A 17853-nucleotide genomic window follows, 5' to 3' on the forward strand; every position below is an offset into this window, starting at 1 on the left:
TGCACTGGCGCTGTAGCGTACCACTGCTTGTTGAGTAGCTGCGTGCGCGATCCCATGTTCGGCAGCGGCAGGAAAATTGCGGCTGCACTCCTTTTAAGCCGCATTGCGTGGCTGATCATCGCCATATTTTTTTGTTCAAGTATGAGCTGCAGAAATAAGCAAAGAAAGACTATAAATTGATCGAAAAATGAATTAGTGGTCCTTGAAGATAAGGGCCGAAGCGGAAAAAAAAAAGCTCACCTTTTGTTTATTTTATAAGCGGCCTTCTGCAGGACCAGAATGGGCTGCTGTGCGTGCAGCCACGTGAATGAAAAATGAGTAGCATTTGTAAATTTTTATATTTGCTTGTTGTTCTTTTCCCATTGGCAAAGAACACAATGAGAGAAAAGGGGTGGGTGGCACAAAAAATCAGGGAAAAGAAAGAAAAAATCAGTACTTCCGATACCACATAGTGGTGACGCGGTTGCGCTTGATCTTCTTCTGGAGCTGCAGCATGCCGTACATCAGGGCCTCGCGGTAGGCGGGCATCCAGGCACGTAGACATCGACGGGAACAATTCGGTCACAGCCTCTCACAACCGAGTAACTGTAGTGATAGTAACCGCCACCATTAGCACACGAGCCCATAGAAACAACCCAACGGGCTCCGGCATCTGATCGTAAACCTTGCGCAAGCCGGGAGCCATCTTGTTGGTCAAGGTTCCAGCCACAATCATAACATCGGACTGCCAGGTGTCGCACGGAACACAATACCAATACGATCCTGGTCGTACCGCGCTGCCGCCATGTGCATCATCTCGACGGCGCAGCATGCAAGACCAAAGGTCATTGGCCATGTGGATGCTGTGAATGCCCAGTTGTAAAGCTTATCGAGAGAGCTCAGCACGTATTCGCCAGCGCTGTCGGGCTTGCTGATGATCTGGTCGTGCGTGCGCGGTACGACGGCGCTCGACATGGCGCGCACGGGCGCAAGGCGCAGGCTGTTTTTGAGCGATTGTGTGGTGGCACGTTGCAATAGCCAGCGGGCAAACACTATGTTTGTTTGGAATGCAAAAAAAATCACCAAAGCAAGAGGGCGGGGGTGTATGATTAGTGGATTCGGAATTGCTGAAAATGGCTGCAATCGTGCGATTTCGTTGTCTTTTTCTAATTTGTACCTCTTCCCGAGATGCGCGCTGCCGAGAGTCCGATAGAGTTCATTTTGAATTATAAAAATGTAAAAGAAAATAAAGGTGAAGAAAAATAAAGAAAGTGAAGGAAAAAAAAAGAAAAGCTTGAGAAATTCAACTTCAATTGAACGAAAAAGTGAAAGCATTTTAAACAGCTCAGCGCATGCTCTCATCTCAAAATCTTATCAACATTTGATTGATTTAAAAAACATGCTCCCAATCAGCCAATCAAGCGCAGTATGATTTGGGTGGGAAGGCAGGTTTGGCGAATATCTTTTTCGCCTTTTGTCCTTTTGTTTACTTTAAATCCAACATAAATCCATATCCTTTTCATACATAACCAGTAGTTGCTTTTGATACTCCTGCAATGGTCGAGCCAAAAAACGAAGAGATACAACAAAAAGAACAAGACAGTCTTTCTCCAGCACCGGCCGATGAAAGCGACAGCATTATCACAGCGCACAGTTTCCTCATCGCGCAAGCCGACCTCGAGCGCGAAGCAGCCGAGCTCCTACCCGGAAAGTTCGACACGTGCACCTTCGACCAAGGCTACATCCACCAGCCGCTTTACGCCTGCCTCACATGCACCCATGCGCCCAAGCAATACCAACAGCCATCTGTCGGCACAACACCACACAGCAGCAGTGAGCGTGAAGAGACTGACCCTGCCGGAATGTGCTACTCGTGCAGTATCGAGTGCCATGCAGGCCACCAGGTCATTGAGCTGTTCACAAAACGGCACTTTCGGTGCGACTGCGGCACAAAGAGACTAGCGGCAGCAACGGGGCTTTGTTGTCGCTTAAAGAGCGGGCGCAATGCGCTGGTGGGCATTTTGAACGAGCAGAATGCATACGGACATAATTTCTGGGGCCACTATTGTCGCTGCGACAAATACTACGATGCCGAGAAGGAAGTTGCGGCCATGGTGCAGTGCTACGTGTGCAGCGACTGGTTTCACGAGACATGCATCGGCGATGCCTGCCGAGCGAGAACGACTTCGACGCCTACATGTGCAGAGAGTGGTGGCCACCCACGCTGTTCTGCGCCATATCGACTCGGCTCATGCAACTGTCAGGCGCGTGGCAGCACCAGCAGCAGCAGCACCACCAGCAGCACCAGCACCAGCACTAGCCGGCGAGGATGATGTGTCCGGTGAAGAGAATGGCAACAGCAGCACCAAGGTTATTGTACCCGACAGCGCCCAGCAGGATGACACCAAGCTGGACGACATCCCCGAACCAGCGCACAAACGACCGCGACAGACGCTCTGCCGCCTGCGCCAGGACAAGGCCGCGATCGACGCTCAACAGCCATCCGACCTGTTCCTATCGGACGGCTGGAAAGGCGACATCTGCACGTGCCTGGAGTGCATGCGCTCGATCGAAACAAGCGGGCTGAGTTTTCTTTTAGGCAAGGATGATATTGTTGAGCCCGAGGAGGACGACACACGCGGTGAATCGTTGTATGAGGCAGCAATGGCACAGATGGCGCGCATGGACCGCACACAGGCTGTTAACGCGGCGGCCGCCTACCATACGCTCAGCAGCCGCCTGAAGGACTATCTGCGGCCGTTCGCGGCGTCCGGAAAAGTCGTCACAGATGCTGATATTGGCGCGTTTTTCGCGCAGCAACAAAGATGAATGGAATCCTAAAAAGTGATTTTATTAACGCACATTGGGCATTGGCCAAATATAATAAACACCTATTTTTACTCCTCGGGGTCGGGGTTGGTCAGGGGGTTCCAGAACGGCGTGTGCTCGCCGTCACCATATGGGAACTTGCGCTTGCGCACGTGCAGGTACGGGTACCCGACAAAGGTCGGCGGGTCGTGCTGCAGGTGGTGGATATGGTCCAGCTCCTCCTTGGTGGACACGTAGCACATGATGGCGACCGACGGGATGGCGACGAACAGCGAGATCTTGCGCCAGGTCTCGACGGCAGCTACAAAAACAAAAACAAAAAGCCGTATGGCCGATTCAGCGCAATTCCAAAAAGCATATTCTAATTGGCCTCAATTCGCCCTCTTCCTTGGCTACTTACTGCGCGCGTGCTCCTTGGAGGCCTTGTACGACTCCTTGGTAAACATGCCCGACGAGTACGAGCGGGTGCCGCGCGACGCTGCGGTGCGTGCGAGGTGCGTGATTCTAAGCATTATGAGGTTGTGATTCCGAAAATTGAAATAAAAAGCAAAAATTCAATCAATTCGAAAAAAGAAGAAGAAAAAAGAGAGGTTGGAATTCAAATGTCGAATTCGTTTCCTGTTTGCCCGAGCCAATAGTCCTTCATTGCGCATGTTTCACACACGCACAAAGAACGTCCCCTGGTGATAAGCGCGCGATGGCCTGACTTGAAGGAAAACCCCCAGCCCTTTTGCGCTTATTATCTCCACAATCACGTGCATGATCCAAAATCAATATCTTGATCCCGATCAAAATTATTTCTACCGCCTGCGCCTCGCCAGGCGGACAAGCAGCAGTATGAGCCAGCGGAAGAACCAATACAGGATTTCGAGCACGACAATCGAGACGATGAGCCACAAGAAGAACCACCCGATCATCGTATTGTGGATATCCAGCACCTCTTCCTGACAGAACGTCCCTTGGAACGAGTACATCCCGCGGCTGCGGTCTGCATACCCGTGGAAGTAGTCACCCAGGAGGCCCCAGGGTGCATACCTAAAGTACGACTGGCTGTACGGCGGGTCCTGGACGGGTCTCGTCCCACTGGCGTCCAAAAGAAAGGATGTGCGGCGGGCGCGAATTTCATCGAGAATGTCTTTGGCTGATGTCGATTTTGCATTAATGGTCGTCCAGGCGTAGGAGGAACCCGGGTAGTGCATGTCGCTGCCAGTCAGACCCACGAGCCGGCTGCTGTGCTCCTGGACAAATTGGTAGCTGCGCAAGTCAACGGTATTTTGGTTAACCACCTCGAAGCCGTCGACACCCCAGTCGAGAAGCTGCTCGCGCGTTGGATGATTTGGAAGCCGCGGTGCATCCCAAGGCAGCACCGTGGTGTTAGACCACGGAATGTGGTTGACAATAACCAGCCCGCCCATGCCGTGCACCTTGTCGATGACCGCTTTCAGCTCGGCATCCGAGGGTGATGGCGGGTGCACGGGTACCGATTCATTAATTCCAATGAGGTTCATGTGGATCCGGCAACACGTATACTCCATCCCAGGGATCACCGTCATGCGGCCCTGCAGGTGCTCCTCGGCGTACGCCCTGGCTGCCAATGCGCCATCCACCGTCTGGTGATCTGTGACTATGACAGCGTTGTACCCGTTAGCCAGCGCAAACTCGACTGCCTGCTTGGGCGACAGCACGCCGTCTGAGTACGTCGTGTGCAAGTGCGCGTCGAGCAAAATATTGTACTGTGTGAAATTCGGGTTCATCGGCTTTAAGTACGACCGCGGGTCGAGCTGCCAATCAAACTCCATCGAGTCATATTTGCCGGCATGGGCCGGCATTCCATTATCACTGACCGGGACCCTACGGCGACCAGCAGGAGTATGACGATGATGCTCAGCACAACAACCTTGATAAAGTGCAGGACCCAGTTCAGGATCCGCCGCCGCGCCAAAGGCCGTCTGTGTGCGGCCAGAATCTCTGTGCCGTCATTTACCGCCCATCCACCGGGCGCCAGGACGTTTGTTTCGGGAATGTTTGTCGTTGTGTCGGCCGTGGTGCCAGGCGCTATGCGGCGGGGCGGCTGCTGCAGCGAGACATTGTCCGTACTGCGATTTCCAAAACTAGAGCTGCTGCTCATCTGGATCGTGCCAAAGTCAGAATCTATCTGCCTATTCCGTCGACGTCCAAGGTGCCGCCTGTACTGGGGCTGCTCGATAGTGTCGCTGCCATTGTTGTCGCTGCCATTGTTGTCGCTGTTGCTGTGTTGGAGACAAAGAATGATCCATGGCTAATAATATATACTCTTCAAAAAAACCACAGACAAAATTAAAGTGCAAATGGGGGAGAGGAATAACGCGTGTGAAATGATATATTCTCACCGATTTGTTCTACTCTGTGATTCGCATGTATCACCCTGCAGAAGCAGACAATGCACAGAAATATTTTGATCACATGTATGTGCATTATTATCCTTGCATGATGTACACGCGAGCGCATTTTGTACGCCCGTGAATTGTGAGAAAAATGATCGAGACGAATAAACAAACAAACAAGCGGAATTTTAACTGATCCACAGAAATAAATATAATATCATATGTTGCGAGGGGCAGCCATTCTGCCTGGTGGAACATCTCTAATCAAGCCAATTATAAATGATTTTAAAGATAAAATAGCGTCTTCAGAATCTCAGTAAAAGCATTTGGAAACAAGTGTGAATAAAAATTCCAAATTCCGGTAAATGCAGCCTCTTTTCAAGCTGAGTGGGCCCCCCACATGGTTGTTTGCTGGCGACACTAGTCTTCAATCTTTGTTGGCCTAGACGTATCTCAAAAATCATAACTTTTTATTCGGCGATTGGTATTTTGATATTTTAATACTGTGAGAGCCATTTTGTCAGATTGCGTTCTTTAGCCAAAAAATGTTAATTTTACTTGTTCCAGGTAAGCATATCAAATATATTCCAGGCATAGTATTGGCTTTTCTGGGGAGGTTTTTTATTAGGAAAATACATACATGTCAATATTTTCACATACCCAATATAAAGAACAATGTATCTGGACACATGAAAAATAAGACCAGGTGAGCATTTTCCAAAAAAAAACTTGATTTACCAATCGCCACCCCCACCCAAGTCGCAATGAAGTGCTTAAGTGTTTTTAGGAATAGAGAGAAAAATTAATTTGTATTGTTGCCAATGCTTAATATGAATAAATATAAATATGAGAGATCTGGCTCTTACATCCAGTACTCAATCCTCTTTTTTATTTTATTTCCTATCTTAAATCTCTTTTTCACATCGCTTGGACATTTTTCAATTTTTCAATTATTTAATTTTTGCTATTGCTTTTTATAATGGCAACATCAATATACAACACCAAGGTCGGCATCAACCCCATGCAGACAAACGAACGAGCACCATTGCTGCCGCAACATGGAAAGCCGCTCCAATACCAGACATCCCTACCAAAGGCATTTTTTTTGCTGCTACGTCTCTCATTGGCAGCGGAATGCTCTTCCTTCCTCAAGCATTCAGAAATGCCGGACTTTTCTTTTCCGCTATAATCATTGTATTTTCGGGCTTTGCGTCGCTCTTCACTCTGAACCAGCTGTGTCTTGCCAGCTTCAAATATACAAATCCGATGGCAGAATTAATATTGGGTATGGAGACTTGGCGCGCCGTGCCTATGGAACTCGGATGGAGAGTGTGGTCAATGCATCGATAATTATGTTGTATCTGGGGTATTCCTGTGTCGGTTCTGCTTTTGTGGCCACTAATCTGCGCGACTCATTTAACGACTTGACTGGGTGCCGGTGGCACACGCTCTCGCTTGGATTTTGGATAGCCATACAGGGAATTGTTTTGATTCCACTGTGTCTGATACGCCATATGCGGGGATTTTCCCGGGTATCCCTCGTTGCCAATGTCTTTGTATTTGTCGGCCTCACATATGTGCTCAGCATTAGCTCGCGGATGCTCATGCAGCGCGGTTATGGACCAAATGTTAAACACTTTAATAGCGCAAATGTGCCTCTGTTTCTTGGATCCGCCGTTTACACGTACTCAAATCATGGGTTTGTATTGCCTGTTGTCGCGGCGATGCGACAGCCGGAAAAAATGCCTTGTTTGCTAGTCCTGGCAATATCCACATGTGCCCTTTTATCTTTAACTGTTGGCGGCATATCATATGCGGCATTTGGTGATACTACGCAGCAAATCATACTCATCAATATGCCCCCAGAGGCCATTGCCACGCAAGTAATTCGAGTGATATATGCCATGGCCGTTGCCGGAGCTATCCCCATGACAATGTATCCGGTCTACAAGGCACTCGAGTCGTTTTATTTTTCCATCGCTTCGGGGAAGCATAATTCGTGTGTTAAATTTGGCAAGAATATGTTCCGTATAACATTGATTGTTTCTGTTTTGACTGTCGCAGCCGTGGGGGCGGATAGGCTGGATCTGTTTGTGTCTGTCATTGGAGGCGTTGCATGTGTGCCCCTTGGGTTTGTGTATCCGCCTTTAATACACTTTTGCTTGGCACTAAAAGTAATCAGAGGTGGCAACGTGTGCGCGATATTATTTTGGCGGTGGTTGGTGTGATCTTGAGCGTGTATGTCACCACTTCAGCAATACGTCGCTGGAGCATAATCAATATGCCAATTGATCGCTGCATTTTGCCTTAAAACTTTCCAAATCCTAATGCTAGTTTTTGCTTAACTAAAATATTTATATTTATTAATATAGTATAAATTCAGTTAATAAAACTACATTCTACTACAGCAAATATTGTTGATTGTAATTTCACAAAATTTAATACAAAGAAAAAGCATACTGGTTGTTTGCAGCGGCTATACCATCAGGAGCAAAGTGTTTCGTTACAGTGAACACACCTGAAGTTAAAGGATTCGATTAAGCGTAAATAGAACCAAAAAAATTATCTTACAAAAGATTATAAGGACGCCGCAGAATAAAATTGCTGTCCTACAATGCGTGCAACACAAAATTTTATAGGCATGAAAAAGACCAAACCAAGCGCGTAAATAAGTGTATTGTTAAATACAAAAGCATATTGGCCAAAAATATTAATTTATTTAATTACAGAAAGTAGGTTGAGATGCTAGAACTGAAACTGGGACTGACATTGTTGTGATTTAAGGAGAGCACTAGTTGTCTAGTGTTAAAGTTATATTTGGGGTTTGTTATAGTTTTTATTATCAAGGGAATAAAAGTAGAACTGGGGCCAGCCTCGTCTTATATATGTGCTTTGTCGCCTTTGTTGTGCACATTGCCAATTGTGCACTCTGTTGGCGAGAACTGGTTCTTCTGTGAGCAGACTGGTATCTTGGCAAGCCAATGCTGTGGTTTTTGTGTGTGTGCACTCACGCATGTGCATTGCAAAATGGGGACCATGTCTGGGCATCAATGTAATGCCTCCCTAATTTACGCCTGCATAATCCAATTAGTGCCCTATCAATCGGCATGCAGGTGGAAACTTGTTTCGCGATTCTCAACCTCAACATCCACTTCCATATCTTCAGTCTGCGCAACAAATATGTGTGATATGTTAATTATATGTATTATTAAAATACAATGTTGTGTATATTGTGTATTGAAACGTTTTATGTACTGTTGGTTTATGTATTGATTGTTGACTATGGTATTTTATTAATTTATATTTAGAATATTATTGCGGTTTTTGTTTAATTTAATTTGACTATATATATATTGAATTCTGGGAGAGACGTTCTGGGAACATGTAGAGATAAAATACTATGTACAAAAGGGTTTATATAAATGCTATGCACTATAAAAGGTGAAGAACATATTGCTTTGTTTGGTCACTGTGTAACTTATTGATGACTGTGTGTTTGGCTGGAATAGCCAAGACTGGCTAATCAGTTGATCCCATCAACCAATACACAATGAGTAAGGGAGGTGGGCAATATTTTTTTGCAACAGCTCCACTGCGATCTCATACTTTTGCTGTCAAGGTAAACCTTTTTTCTATCTCTTTTGCGCCTCGCCAAGAAGATATGACACGAATGCCTATGCTTGGACACGCGCGCGACACACTCGTGTGCCCACTAAGGTGAATCCAGCGGGTGGTCCATCACGCAACATTGTCTTGCTGCGCCAATAGAAATTTAACCTGAATGTATTGAGCGATATTGGCGCATTGCTCAGAGTACACATTCTTACGCTGGACTTGGCAAGGACCCTGCCCAAACTTGCAGCTCTTTTGCCTTAACTACTCGTAGGTGCAAATCTTCCCAATCACTGTGTTGCAGCCATGTAAGTTGGTCCCGCAGCTGCTGCAGAGAGAAAACAGGAGCGCCTGTTGCGCCCAGTCATCATTACCCCACATTGGACATCTGCGAGGTGGCTCCCGACAATGAAATTGGTTTTATTTGGTGAGTCAATAATAACTATACGCAAAGCTATTCTGCCCCCTCCGCTCTGGCCTGCCACACCCACTGAGCTTCAACCTTCAGTGAACCCTTTTGCGCATGGTATATTAGTGCAGTCATCTCGCAGCCGAGTGCGTATAATTGGCGGCGTCCGTGTTACTGATGAGACATTTTAGATATACAGCAACAAGACATTGGTTGCTTGTCCCTTTCGGTCGACAATACTGCTGAACCTGGCTTCCTCTGACCCAACTGCTGCTTATTCGTTATATTCCCCGCTTCTATGCTACACTCTCCAGACATAGCTGAGTATTTAATAGCCATCGAAAATCTTACATTTGAATTACACCAACTCTGCCTGCTGTAAATTAATTATTTGTGAAATAAAATAGATAGAGCGCAACATTGTGTATATTTTTATTAATTTCCAAGTAAAAAATTATTGAACCTGTGTTGCAGCCAAAAATAAATGCCTAATTTTTCGGGCATGTGTCATTGCACACTTTATAAAATTTTGGCTTTAAAAATTACTAAACAGAGCGCTTGTCAAAGGCCTTTGGTAACCCTCTTATTGATAATTGCTGAATACTTTGCATGTTTATAGTAATTATTTATTGTTTCTTATTATATATTGTTAAAATTTTAAGATTAATATATCCTTTTTATTATAAGTGACATTTTTACATTTAGCAAATAAAATATAGATTACACATGTGGCCGCCATAAAATAATTATGTGGACAAAAAGAGCTCGGTATCAACAGCAGCAGCATCGTTGGTGCCAAGCTTGGCAAATGTCGCCTCAAATTCCTTCTTGTAGTGCACTATCATTATTCTCCGGCGAAGCTTGAAAGTTGAAGTGTAGAAGCCAATGTTAACGTTTTCGAAGGGAGTAGGTTCCAGGTGTACCGCGCAAATCTGCTCCTGCGCCGAGAGGCCAGCCAATGCGCCATGACCTTTAGTTGCTCGGCCAAAGCAACAGCAACTTTCTCGTTGGCGCACAAGTCGCCAGATCAGCTTTGGGCTGAGAAACAAGGGCACGTGCCCAGGGAATAAAGCTGACGGGGTCGGGCACAGCAATGGCAATGAGATTGCGCTCGTGCTCGTCGCCATGGACAAAAGTAGTCTGGACAAGCGGGTTTGTGTTGTAGATAGACTCGAGACGCTCGGCGCCACCCACATGCCCTGGGCAGTCTTGACAATATTTTTGATGCGGTCGATAATTGTGAAGGTGCCATCAAGGTTAATCCGGGCAACATCGCCGGTGGCAAGCCACTCGCCGTCCATGGCCTCGGCGGTCTTATCAGGTTCCAGGTAGTAGCCCTTAAACACGCTGTCACTGCGCACCATTACCTCGCCACGCGGGCATGGGGTGTCGGTGACCTGGTAACCCATCTCGGGAATACTTCTCAAGCGCACATCAACGCCGGGGTTAGGCAAGCCGACGTGGTTGGTGCTTGGGTCGCCAAGAGGCGACAATGTCGTTGAACCCATGTTTTCTGTCTGGCCATAGCCCTGAAGGACATCACATGAAAAACTGGTGCGGAAAAACGTCAACACGTTAGGATCAATTGTAGCGGCGCCAGAAATCATCAACTTGACGCGGCCGCCAAATATATTTGCGACCTTATTGAAAATAAGCTTGTCCCACAGAGCGTGCTTGGCGCTGCGGCCGGCCTGGAGCCGCTTGACCTTAGATTTGAATCCCATACGTGATAGGAATCCGACCGCGCCCTTGGCACCAATAGTTGACGATGCAATGCGGTCGTAGATGCGATTGAGCAGCCGCGGGACAGCAACAATAATTGTTGGACGCAGAGTCTGCATGTCGTCAACGAGGTTGTTCATATCTCCAGAGTAGAACCCAATTTGGATAAAGCCAAACATAAAGGTGTAGATGCCGTACCGGTCGAGGCAGTGCACAAGTGGGACGAAAGACAAGTATGTTGTGTTTTCAGTTTTTAAAGTCAGCTGCGCTGAGCGCGCAGCGTGAATAAGACCGCCGTGTGTGGTAAGAACGCCTTTCTGTGCCCCTGTCGTGCCTGAGGAGTAGCAGAGTGTGCAGTAATCGGAGGGCTTGGGCAGAGTGGCTTGAGTCGGCTTAGACTGGCCCATTTGGATGACCTGGTTCATATCAAAAAGAACCAAACCAAGGGCTGCGGCTTTGCTTTTCAATTTGTCGACAGTTGCGGGTGTGAAGGCTTGTGTGGACAGGTTAGGCTTTGAACAGTCCAGCTTGTCCATCGAGATGATAACCTTGACCTTGGGCGTGTTTGCCATCCGGTCAAGCATGCGCGGGATCTTGTCGAGCGAGCAAACGATAACCTGCAACCCAGAGTGGTTGATAATAAACTCGGCGCAGTCAACACCGGCCGAGTCGCACACACCAACAGAGTAGCGCCGTGACCGGAAGCCAGCTAACTCAGTGAGCAGCCACTCGGCACGGTTGACGGAGTAAATGCCAAGCGGCTGCTGGCCAGTGAAAGCGTCTAATTCAGGAGCATACTTTGCGTAAACGTTGTCAAGACCGGCGCCGAACTCGTCAGTAATTTCGGCTGCGTCAGTGGTGGAAATCCACTCGAAAGGACCAAATTTGCCAGTTTTGGGTGTGAACTCGCGAGTGCCGAGGAACTCGGCCTTGGGGTAGTTTGTCTCAGCGGTCTTGAAAAGTTCGTACACCGTTGTGATGTTGGCATAATTGTTATTTTGTGTGCCGTCCTTATACTCAGGATGGCGGTGGGTAGCAGAGTAGCCAGGCACTTCGGAGCTGGGCACTTTGAATGATTTGTACATTGTAGAAAAAAAGGATGTAAAAATTAGAGCTGGATAATTAAGAAGTGGATCAAAATAAAAATGACTTATAAACGAGATGGGCAACAGTAAAAAAAAGTTGGAGAAAAATTTGATTGTGGATGGTAAACTCTGGATGGGTATATTTCCTGGCATGTGAGTGGCATTATATCCAAAAATGACAACGCCCGGCCGACTGGATGAAACGGGCGGAACGGGGATTAATACTTTGAAGTTGTAAAAGTAAAAAAGGAAATATTGGACGCTTCAGGAAGCCAATAATTTGCTCGCAATATATGACAACTTGTTTCAAACATGAAGTGAGTAAATGTTTGTTGACAGAAGAGTAAACATAATTAATCGTTTTCTTTATGGAAAACTGCTATCCTTAATTGTCATCGCATTGCCCTGAGCAGCGCACTTTTGAAATCCTTTATCCACTTGTGCGGAACAGAAAGCGCACTGGTTTGTTACCAAGTTTGCAATAGTTACAATGCTTTGTCTGCTGTTGCAGGTGACATGACACCGATGATCTATTGTCTATGAGCCTTCGACCTGAATTAAAATATTGAAAACATTCTGTTTGGTACGCTATTTGAAGATCAGCATTGAAATCCTGGGCAAATAAAGAAATGTCCCTGTTTTTTGGGAAGTGAAAAACAACTGGGCAAAGTATGTGTGTTGCGAATCTATTATATGGCAATTAATTGAAGCCCCAAAGCGCACCATTTTGATGATTGTCACAATGCATGAAAATGAGAAGAACGAGATTTACGTCGGAATCCATTTTCCGTATTATTATAAGAAAACATTACGCTGCCCTATTTTATTGCACGACACCAAAATTGATTCTATCCAAGCCCACAATAACAAATAAAGTAATGAAACTATGCATTTGCATGCTTATATTTTAAATCGGCCGCGTCTGACAAGCGGTGGTGGAAATATTTAGGTGCAGCTATACTGTAAATAGCGCATTGCCGCCTGCAATTAGTGCCCTATAGATTTTATGGCTGCATGACAGCTTTTAAAATCAAGGTCGCACAGGTGTAGAAAGCCCGCCAGGATAGATCTCTACAAATCGCACTATGCTTCCAGTGTGTGACATTGGTATTGCAGAAAAGAAGGCAAGTGACCTTCTAAGAAGTGCGCGCATCTGTGAAATGTAAATATATGAAATGCAATTATGGAGACCTGTTTTATATTTCAAAAGAAGTGTAAAAAGACCAACGAAAAAATAAGCAAAACAAGCAGAATTGCAAAATATCCACCAGCTTGCGTGCGAGTGTTTTCCACTTAATTATCACTAATGAAAATGAAAATGAAAACATTCATTAATACGCTTGTGAGCCTCACTTGTTGCCATTGCGTGCGGCATGCAAACACAAATGTTCTAAACAGAAGGAATACGGACAAGTCACATAAAATTGTAATATTTTTCGACAACTTCTCAGCCGACAATATGACAAACGATCTGCCTTGCATCTCGTCGATTTAAATTATCAGGCCCAAGAAAAACACTGCAACACAACTGCAACAAAACAAGTACGAAGAAAACAGGGCTGAAAAGGGGGTGGAAAACAACAGCAAGCATTTGTTTCTGATTATCCCCTGCTATTACAATAAGGGGCGTGAGAGGCGCTTGGTACTCAAATCGGCCAATAAATTCAGTCGAATGTTGCAGATAATGCCTTAGATTTTCCCGCAATAACCAAAATAGGAAACTAGGTTCAATATTTGCAAAGACAAACACAACTGAGAACGAAAATGGCAATGTGGCAATTGTGCTCTGCTTGTTTATATATGAGTGGTGCATCTGTGGAGAAACGTCGATAATGTCAGGAGATATCAGCGCGGTGCTGTGGATTCAGCTTTGCTTTTCTACCGCTTGATTTAATTAAATCTTTCTGGTTAGACTTTTATTTTGTTTGATTGATGGCATGCGAGGCTTGATGATAGGGAGCGCTCACATAAAAAACAGCTGTAATCATCTCTGTACTCTTGGTGTTTACAAATTCAACGTTTTTCTTACCTCCAATTTAAATTTTTGTATATTTACTCTTTTAAATAAAAAACATGAATTTGGGCAGTTCATCTAACAATGTCTTTCCATAAAATGCATCGCTGTTGCCCTTGCGAGATGAAACCGAGGACCTACCAAGCTACGAAGAAACACTAGAAACAATTTCCCACAAACAATACATATTGAAATATCCGCAGCTCTTGTACCGCACAATACACGCGATAGATACTGATACAGGGAGGCCTGTGTATATGAAAAAGGCTAAGGGGTTGTCGATATCAAAAGCATAGTTTTACAAAATGGACGGTGGTGCGATAACAGCGACAGGGTCTTTAATGTGGAGTTGTCGGAGTGAGAGATAGGGGTTTGAACTTGTGTTTAGTCGACTGTGTACTTCAGACCCTCGACTACGGTCTAGACCAGTGTCAGCGCCAGAGCCTATGTTGATACCTCCATATCTAGCAGCACCATATGCTTTGGTGCCGGATTTGGTTCAAGATGATATAGGCACCAATGTACTATTGAACAACAAGGAAGCAGAGCAGCAGCAGACCAGAGACCATTGGAACAAAGAGGCGCCGCCGCCAGCGTACGAAAAAACCGAACCCAATCGATTAGAAGAAATGTATCTGATTCCCTCCAACCCCATTCCGTTCACCTATGATTTTACATTTCCTGAAGATCAAGCCGATCGGCTGTGGTGGGCATGTAATCGGGAGGCGAAGGATGTTGGCGAGGTGTCAGAGGGGCGGCCATGGAGGGAGTTTGTTTGTGTGGAGAGATTGATTGGTCGAATGTTAGCTGAGGTTGTAAGGTGTAAAAAGAAGGATCTGACTTTGGGCACTTTGGTCATACATGGTGATTTGGATCCTGGGTTGCACAAGCTTTTGGTTTTTTCAACAGTAACTGTAATTGAGGAGTACCCAATGAGGTGCCTAGCTTATTTGGGTCGCAGCGCGTCTTAGTGATTTTAAAACAATATTATACGGCTTCTTTAATATTGATGTGACATTGTTCTATTATTTATGCAAATTAAACATTGTAAACCTTAAATATTTTGGCCAGCTAAATTATTCTCGGAAAATTCAATTAATCGTTTTTCTGGTATTTCTATCAAAGACGGGTCTATTCTTTAAGTTATTTAATATGTTACAAAGTGGTATAAATCAAAAAGAATATTTATTTCTTCCGAGGAGGACAATTGCTGGCTGCCCGGCAGCCATTCCTTATATGCTCTCCTTGGCACATAAATAAACTATAATCTTATCATTTATCAATTGTCACGGGCGTAATCAGTTAATCTCAGTATAACAACATGCAACGCCATGTGCCTAAACTGACAAATATATTGTTTTAAAATTACTCGGTTTGGTTATCAATTCCATCATTTTTGTGGGCGATGGTAACAGCTTTAAAATATTAAAACAAGCACTCCTGTCGGCTACCATCACCGCCCACTCTCATGACCACTGCACTGACATGCTCCCCATCACCGTCAGGTGACATTGCCAGCTACTGTTTCAAATGTCAAAGCTTCAATGTAAATTTACCTTTATGCTGCAGCTTATAATTATTTCCGCCCCCCAGAAACTGCTGAACTTGTTGAGTTTGATGTGGCCATTGTTTTGCAACGTTCACATTTTTGAGCAAGATAGTTTTAAGTCAGATTTTGGCGATAGTGACAAAATACCTTTTACGTTAAATTTCATTACATTTAATACTTGTACAAACTGGAAACATCAAAAATGTGGAAGGATGCTACCTCCAAATGGTCAATGCAAAGAAAAAGTTTGTTTACATTGTCGCTATGCGGTGTGTGCAAATAAAGCCTGTTGGAGTGGTCGAGCAACTGAATGGAATAAATAAATTTCGGTTTATCGAAAACACAAAGGAATACCATGGTCGCATTTTTGGAAAACTAGCTTGGATTTGCAATTCAAAATAATTTTGATTGAATTGATTTTTAAAAGTGCAGCAGCTTTACCTGCTGTAAATTAAATATTTGCAATATATGATTAACAGATAGAGCGCAACATTTTGTATATTTTTTGTTAAATTGCGAGCAAAACATTTGTTGAAGCTGTCTTGCGGCCAAAAATAATAATACAATTTTGTCTAATATTCCAGGTATGCGCTATTGCGCACATCAAAATTTTGGCTTTAAAAATGCCGCTCAGCACATAAAATGTTTAATCTTAAATTCTCTCAGCTCAAATCCTTCCGAACAAAATCACACTGTCCTCCACAGGATAAAAAGATGTCTAGCCAAATTTGAACAATCTGTAAAAAATATTAAGCAGGGTGATTGTCGATGACCTTTAATATTTTTATTTTATATCGATGATCGTCAAAAAAGATAATTTTATGCGGTAAAATATATTGAAAATTAATGCGTCGTTGTGGTTGCATTGTATTTTTATCTTGTTTTTTTTAAGAAAATTTAATGTCTGTTGATTCAATTTATTCTGCGTCTATCTATAGTTGTCTAAGTATATGTCTATAAAGATGAATATGGGATATGGATGATAATCAAAAAATATCAATCAAGCAATGACATTGACGCTGTCAAACTTGCTGACCTGGTCCTTGCTTACGCTGGCGTCCTTGTTGTTGGCGTAAACTGTGTTGTCCTTGTAATTGGCAGCAAACGAGTCGCTGTCAAGCTTGTTGACTGTGCTGAGCGCAAATGGAAAGCCCGATCCGTAGCTTCCGTAGCTGCCAACACCCCCATAGGTGCCAACGCCACCGTAGTTGCCAACATTTCCATAGTTATTGGCACCACCGTAGTTGCTGTACGCATTGTTTGCTCCGCCGTAGGGATAGGCGTGGGTGTTGTATTCTGCGCCATAAGGACGAGCATTGTTGTCATATTTGCCATTGTCGCAAATGTTTTTGGTGGGCTGATAGCCGGCAGAAACAGGGCTGGCATTGGCAGCGGGCGCGATAAAGGCAGCAATAGCAGCAAGAACGGTGATAGTAGCGACAAAGCAAGGCATGTTTATTGTGTTTTTTGTTGATGTGGTTGGTATTTAATCTAAAGTGGCAAGTGTAAACTGAATGAGCAGCGATGTGAGGATAATGGTTTCTTGGAATACGAGACGCCCATTGTCGCTTTTATATATTCAAATTTTTATTCCTTTCTTTCTTTCTTGCAGTCTAACAAATAATTTTTGTAACCCTTTTTTAAATAATACATAGTTGAATGCAATGCAAAATTTGCTTGTACGTGTGTTTCATCCACATTCTTTTTGATTCATCTGCCCGTCTTCTATCTCTTTTTATTATTGGCACCACGTAAAATTACGAAATATAATAGCAACAAATTAATTTGTTGAGCAATTAAAGCTACGTTTACGTTTTTTCTTTTGCCGTATCGACACGTAAACCATGAGCTGAATATTTAAATTCAGTTTTTATTTGTAAGCAACACTTGACCACGTACAAAACAGTGTGAAAAAGATTACTTATATTTCAAATCAACCAATAAAATAATAATGCCTGATTCAGTCAAATGTCTTTAAAGTTTTCTGTCGCTGCTGCTGTTGCCAATGTTATTCTTGTTTTGCAGTGTTTGTTCTTGGCACCCTGAATTTGGCCAAATCAAGCAATTACGTTGGCGCTATTGAGTGCATGCACGTTGTCGCTGACTACATTTGCGTTTTGGTTATTGACAAAGAGCGTGTTGTCGTTGAAATTGGCAGCGTAAAAGTCGCGGTCAAATGCATTCACGGTGTTGGCTGCAAATGGGAAGCCACCCCGGCCACACCCAATTCCGCCGCAACCGCCCCAGCCGCCGCCACAGCGCTTGGCCAGATGCTCGCCAGTGGAATGATC

At 44.7% G+C, this 17853-nt stretch overlaps 7 protein-coding genes across 7 annotated transcripts; 3 read left to right on the forward strand and 4 right to left on the reverse strand.

Annotated features, from left to right (window-relative positions):
• Nucleotides 1–429: 429 nt before the first annotated feature.
• BX661DRAFT_194012 (uncharacterized protein) lies at nucleotides 430–1199 on the reverse strand (the record flags this gene model as incomplete). Its single annotated transcript, XM_051537839.1, has 4 exons — nucleotides 430–510; nucleotides 537–652; nucleotides 726–1031; nucleotides 1157–1199. The coding sequence occupies 4 exons, from the start codon at nucleotides 1197–1199 to the stop codon at nucleotides 430–432; spliced, it is 546 nt and encodes a 181-aa protein (XP_051391308.1).
• Nucleotides 1200–1535: 336 nt separating this feature from the next.
• BX661DRAFT_198820 (uncharacterized protein) lies at nucleotides 1536–2808 on the forward strand (the record flags this gene model as incomplete). The annotated part of the gene is made up of 3 exons (XM_051538266.1): nucleotides 1536–2119; nucleotides 2155–2205; nucleotides 2244–2808. 3 exons carry the CDS (start codon nucleotides 1536–1538, stop codon nucleotides 2806–2808), a joined length of 1200 nt encoding a protein of 399 aa, XP_051391309.1.
• A 68-nt stretch (nucleotides 2809–2876) lies between these two features.
• On the reverse strand, nucleotides 2877–3320 carry BX661DRAFT_198821 (cytochrome c oxidase, subunit VIa; the record flags this gene model as incomplete). The annotated part of the gene is made up of 2 exons (XM_051538267.1): nucleotides 2877–3109; nucleotides 3209–3320. 2 exons carry the CDS (start codon nucleotides 3318–3320, stop codon nucleotides 2877–2879), a joined length of 345 nt encoding a protein of 114 aa, XP_051391310.1.
• A 77-nt stretch (nucleotides 3321–3397) lies between these two features.
• BX661DRAFT_183506 (Polymerase/histidinol phosphatase-like protein) lies at nucleotides 3398–5156 on the reverse strand. Its single transcript, XM_051536253.1, is given in 3 exon segments — nucleotides 3398–4647; nucleotides 4659–5057; nucleotides 5071–5156. 3 exon segments carry the CDS (start codon nucleotides 5082–5084, stop codon nucleotides 3609–3611), a joined length of 1452 nt encoding a protein of 483 aa, XP_051391311.1. The 5' UTR covers nucleotides 5085–5156; the 3' UTR covers nucleotides 3398–3608.
• Nucleotides 5157–6257: 1101 nt separating this feature from the next.
• On the forward strand, nucleotides 6258–7327 carry BX661DRAFT_129313 (transmembrane amino acid transporter protein-domain-containing protein; the record flags this gene model as incomplete). The annotated part of the gene is made up of 2 exons (XM_051532529.1): nucleotides 6258–6406; nucleotides 6445–7327. Coding segments are annotated over 2 exons (1032 nt in total), but the record flags the coding sequence as incomplete, so codon positions are not given.
• A 2501-nt stretch (nucleotides 7328–9828) lies between these two features.
• BX661DRAFT_183516 (uncharacterized protein) lies at nucleotides 9829–12428 on the reverse strand. The gene has a single exon (XM_051536254.1). The coding sequence runs from the start codon at nucleotides 11997–11999 to the stop codon at nucleotides 9939–9941; it is 2061 nt and encodes a 686-aa protein (XP_051391313.1). The 5' UTR covers nucleotides 12000–12428; the 3' UTR covers nucleotides 9829–9938.
• Nucleotides 12429–14004: 1576 nt separating this feature from the next.
• Nucleotides 14005–15034, forward strand: BX661DRAFT_183518 (uncharacterized protein). The gene is made up of 3 exons (XM_051536255.1): nucleotides 14005–14085; nucleotides 14137–14221; nucleotides 14402–15034. The coding sequence occupies exons 1-3, from the start codon at nucleotides 14073–14075 to the stop codon at nucleotides 14982–14984; spliced, it is 681 nt and encodes a 226-aa protein (XP_051391314.1). The 5' UTR covers nucleotides 14005–14072; the 3' UTR covers nucleotides 14985–15034.
• Nucleotides 15035–17853: the final 2819 nt, after the last annotated feature.

This window comes from Kickxella alabastrina (genome assembly GCF_025024165.1).
Source record: "Kickxella alabastrina strain RSA 675 chromosome Unknown BX661scaffold_13, whole genome shotgun sequence".
NCBI lineage: Eukaryota > Fungi > Kickxellomycota > Kickxellomycetes > Kickxellales > Kickxellaceae > Kickxella > Kickxella alabastrina.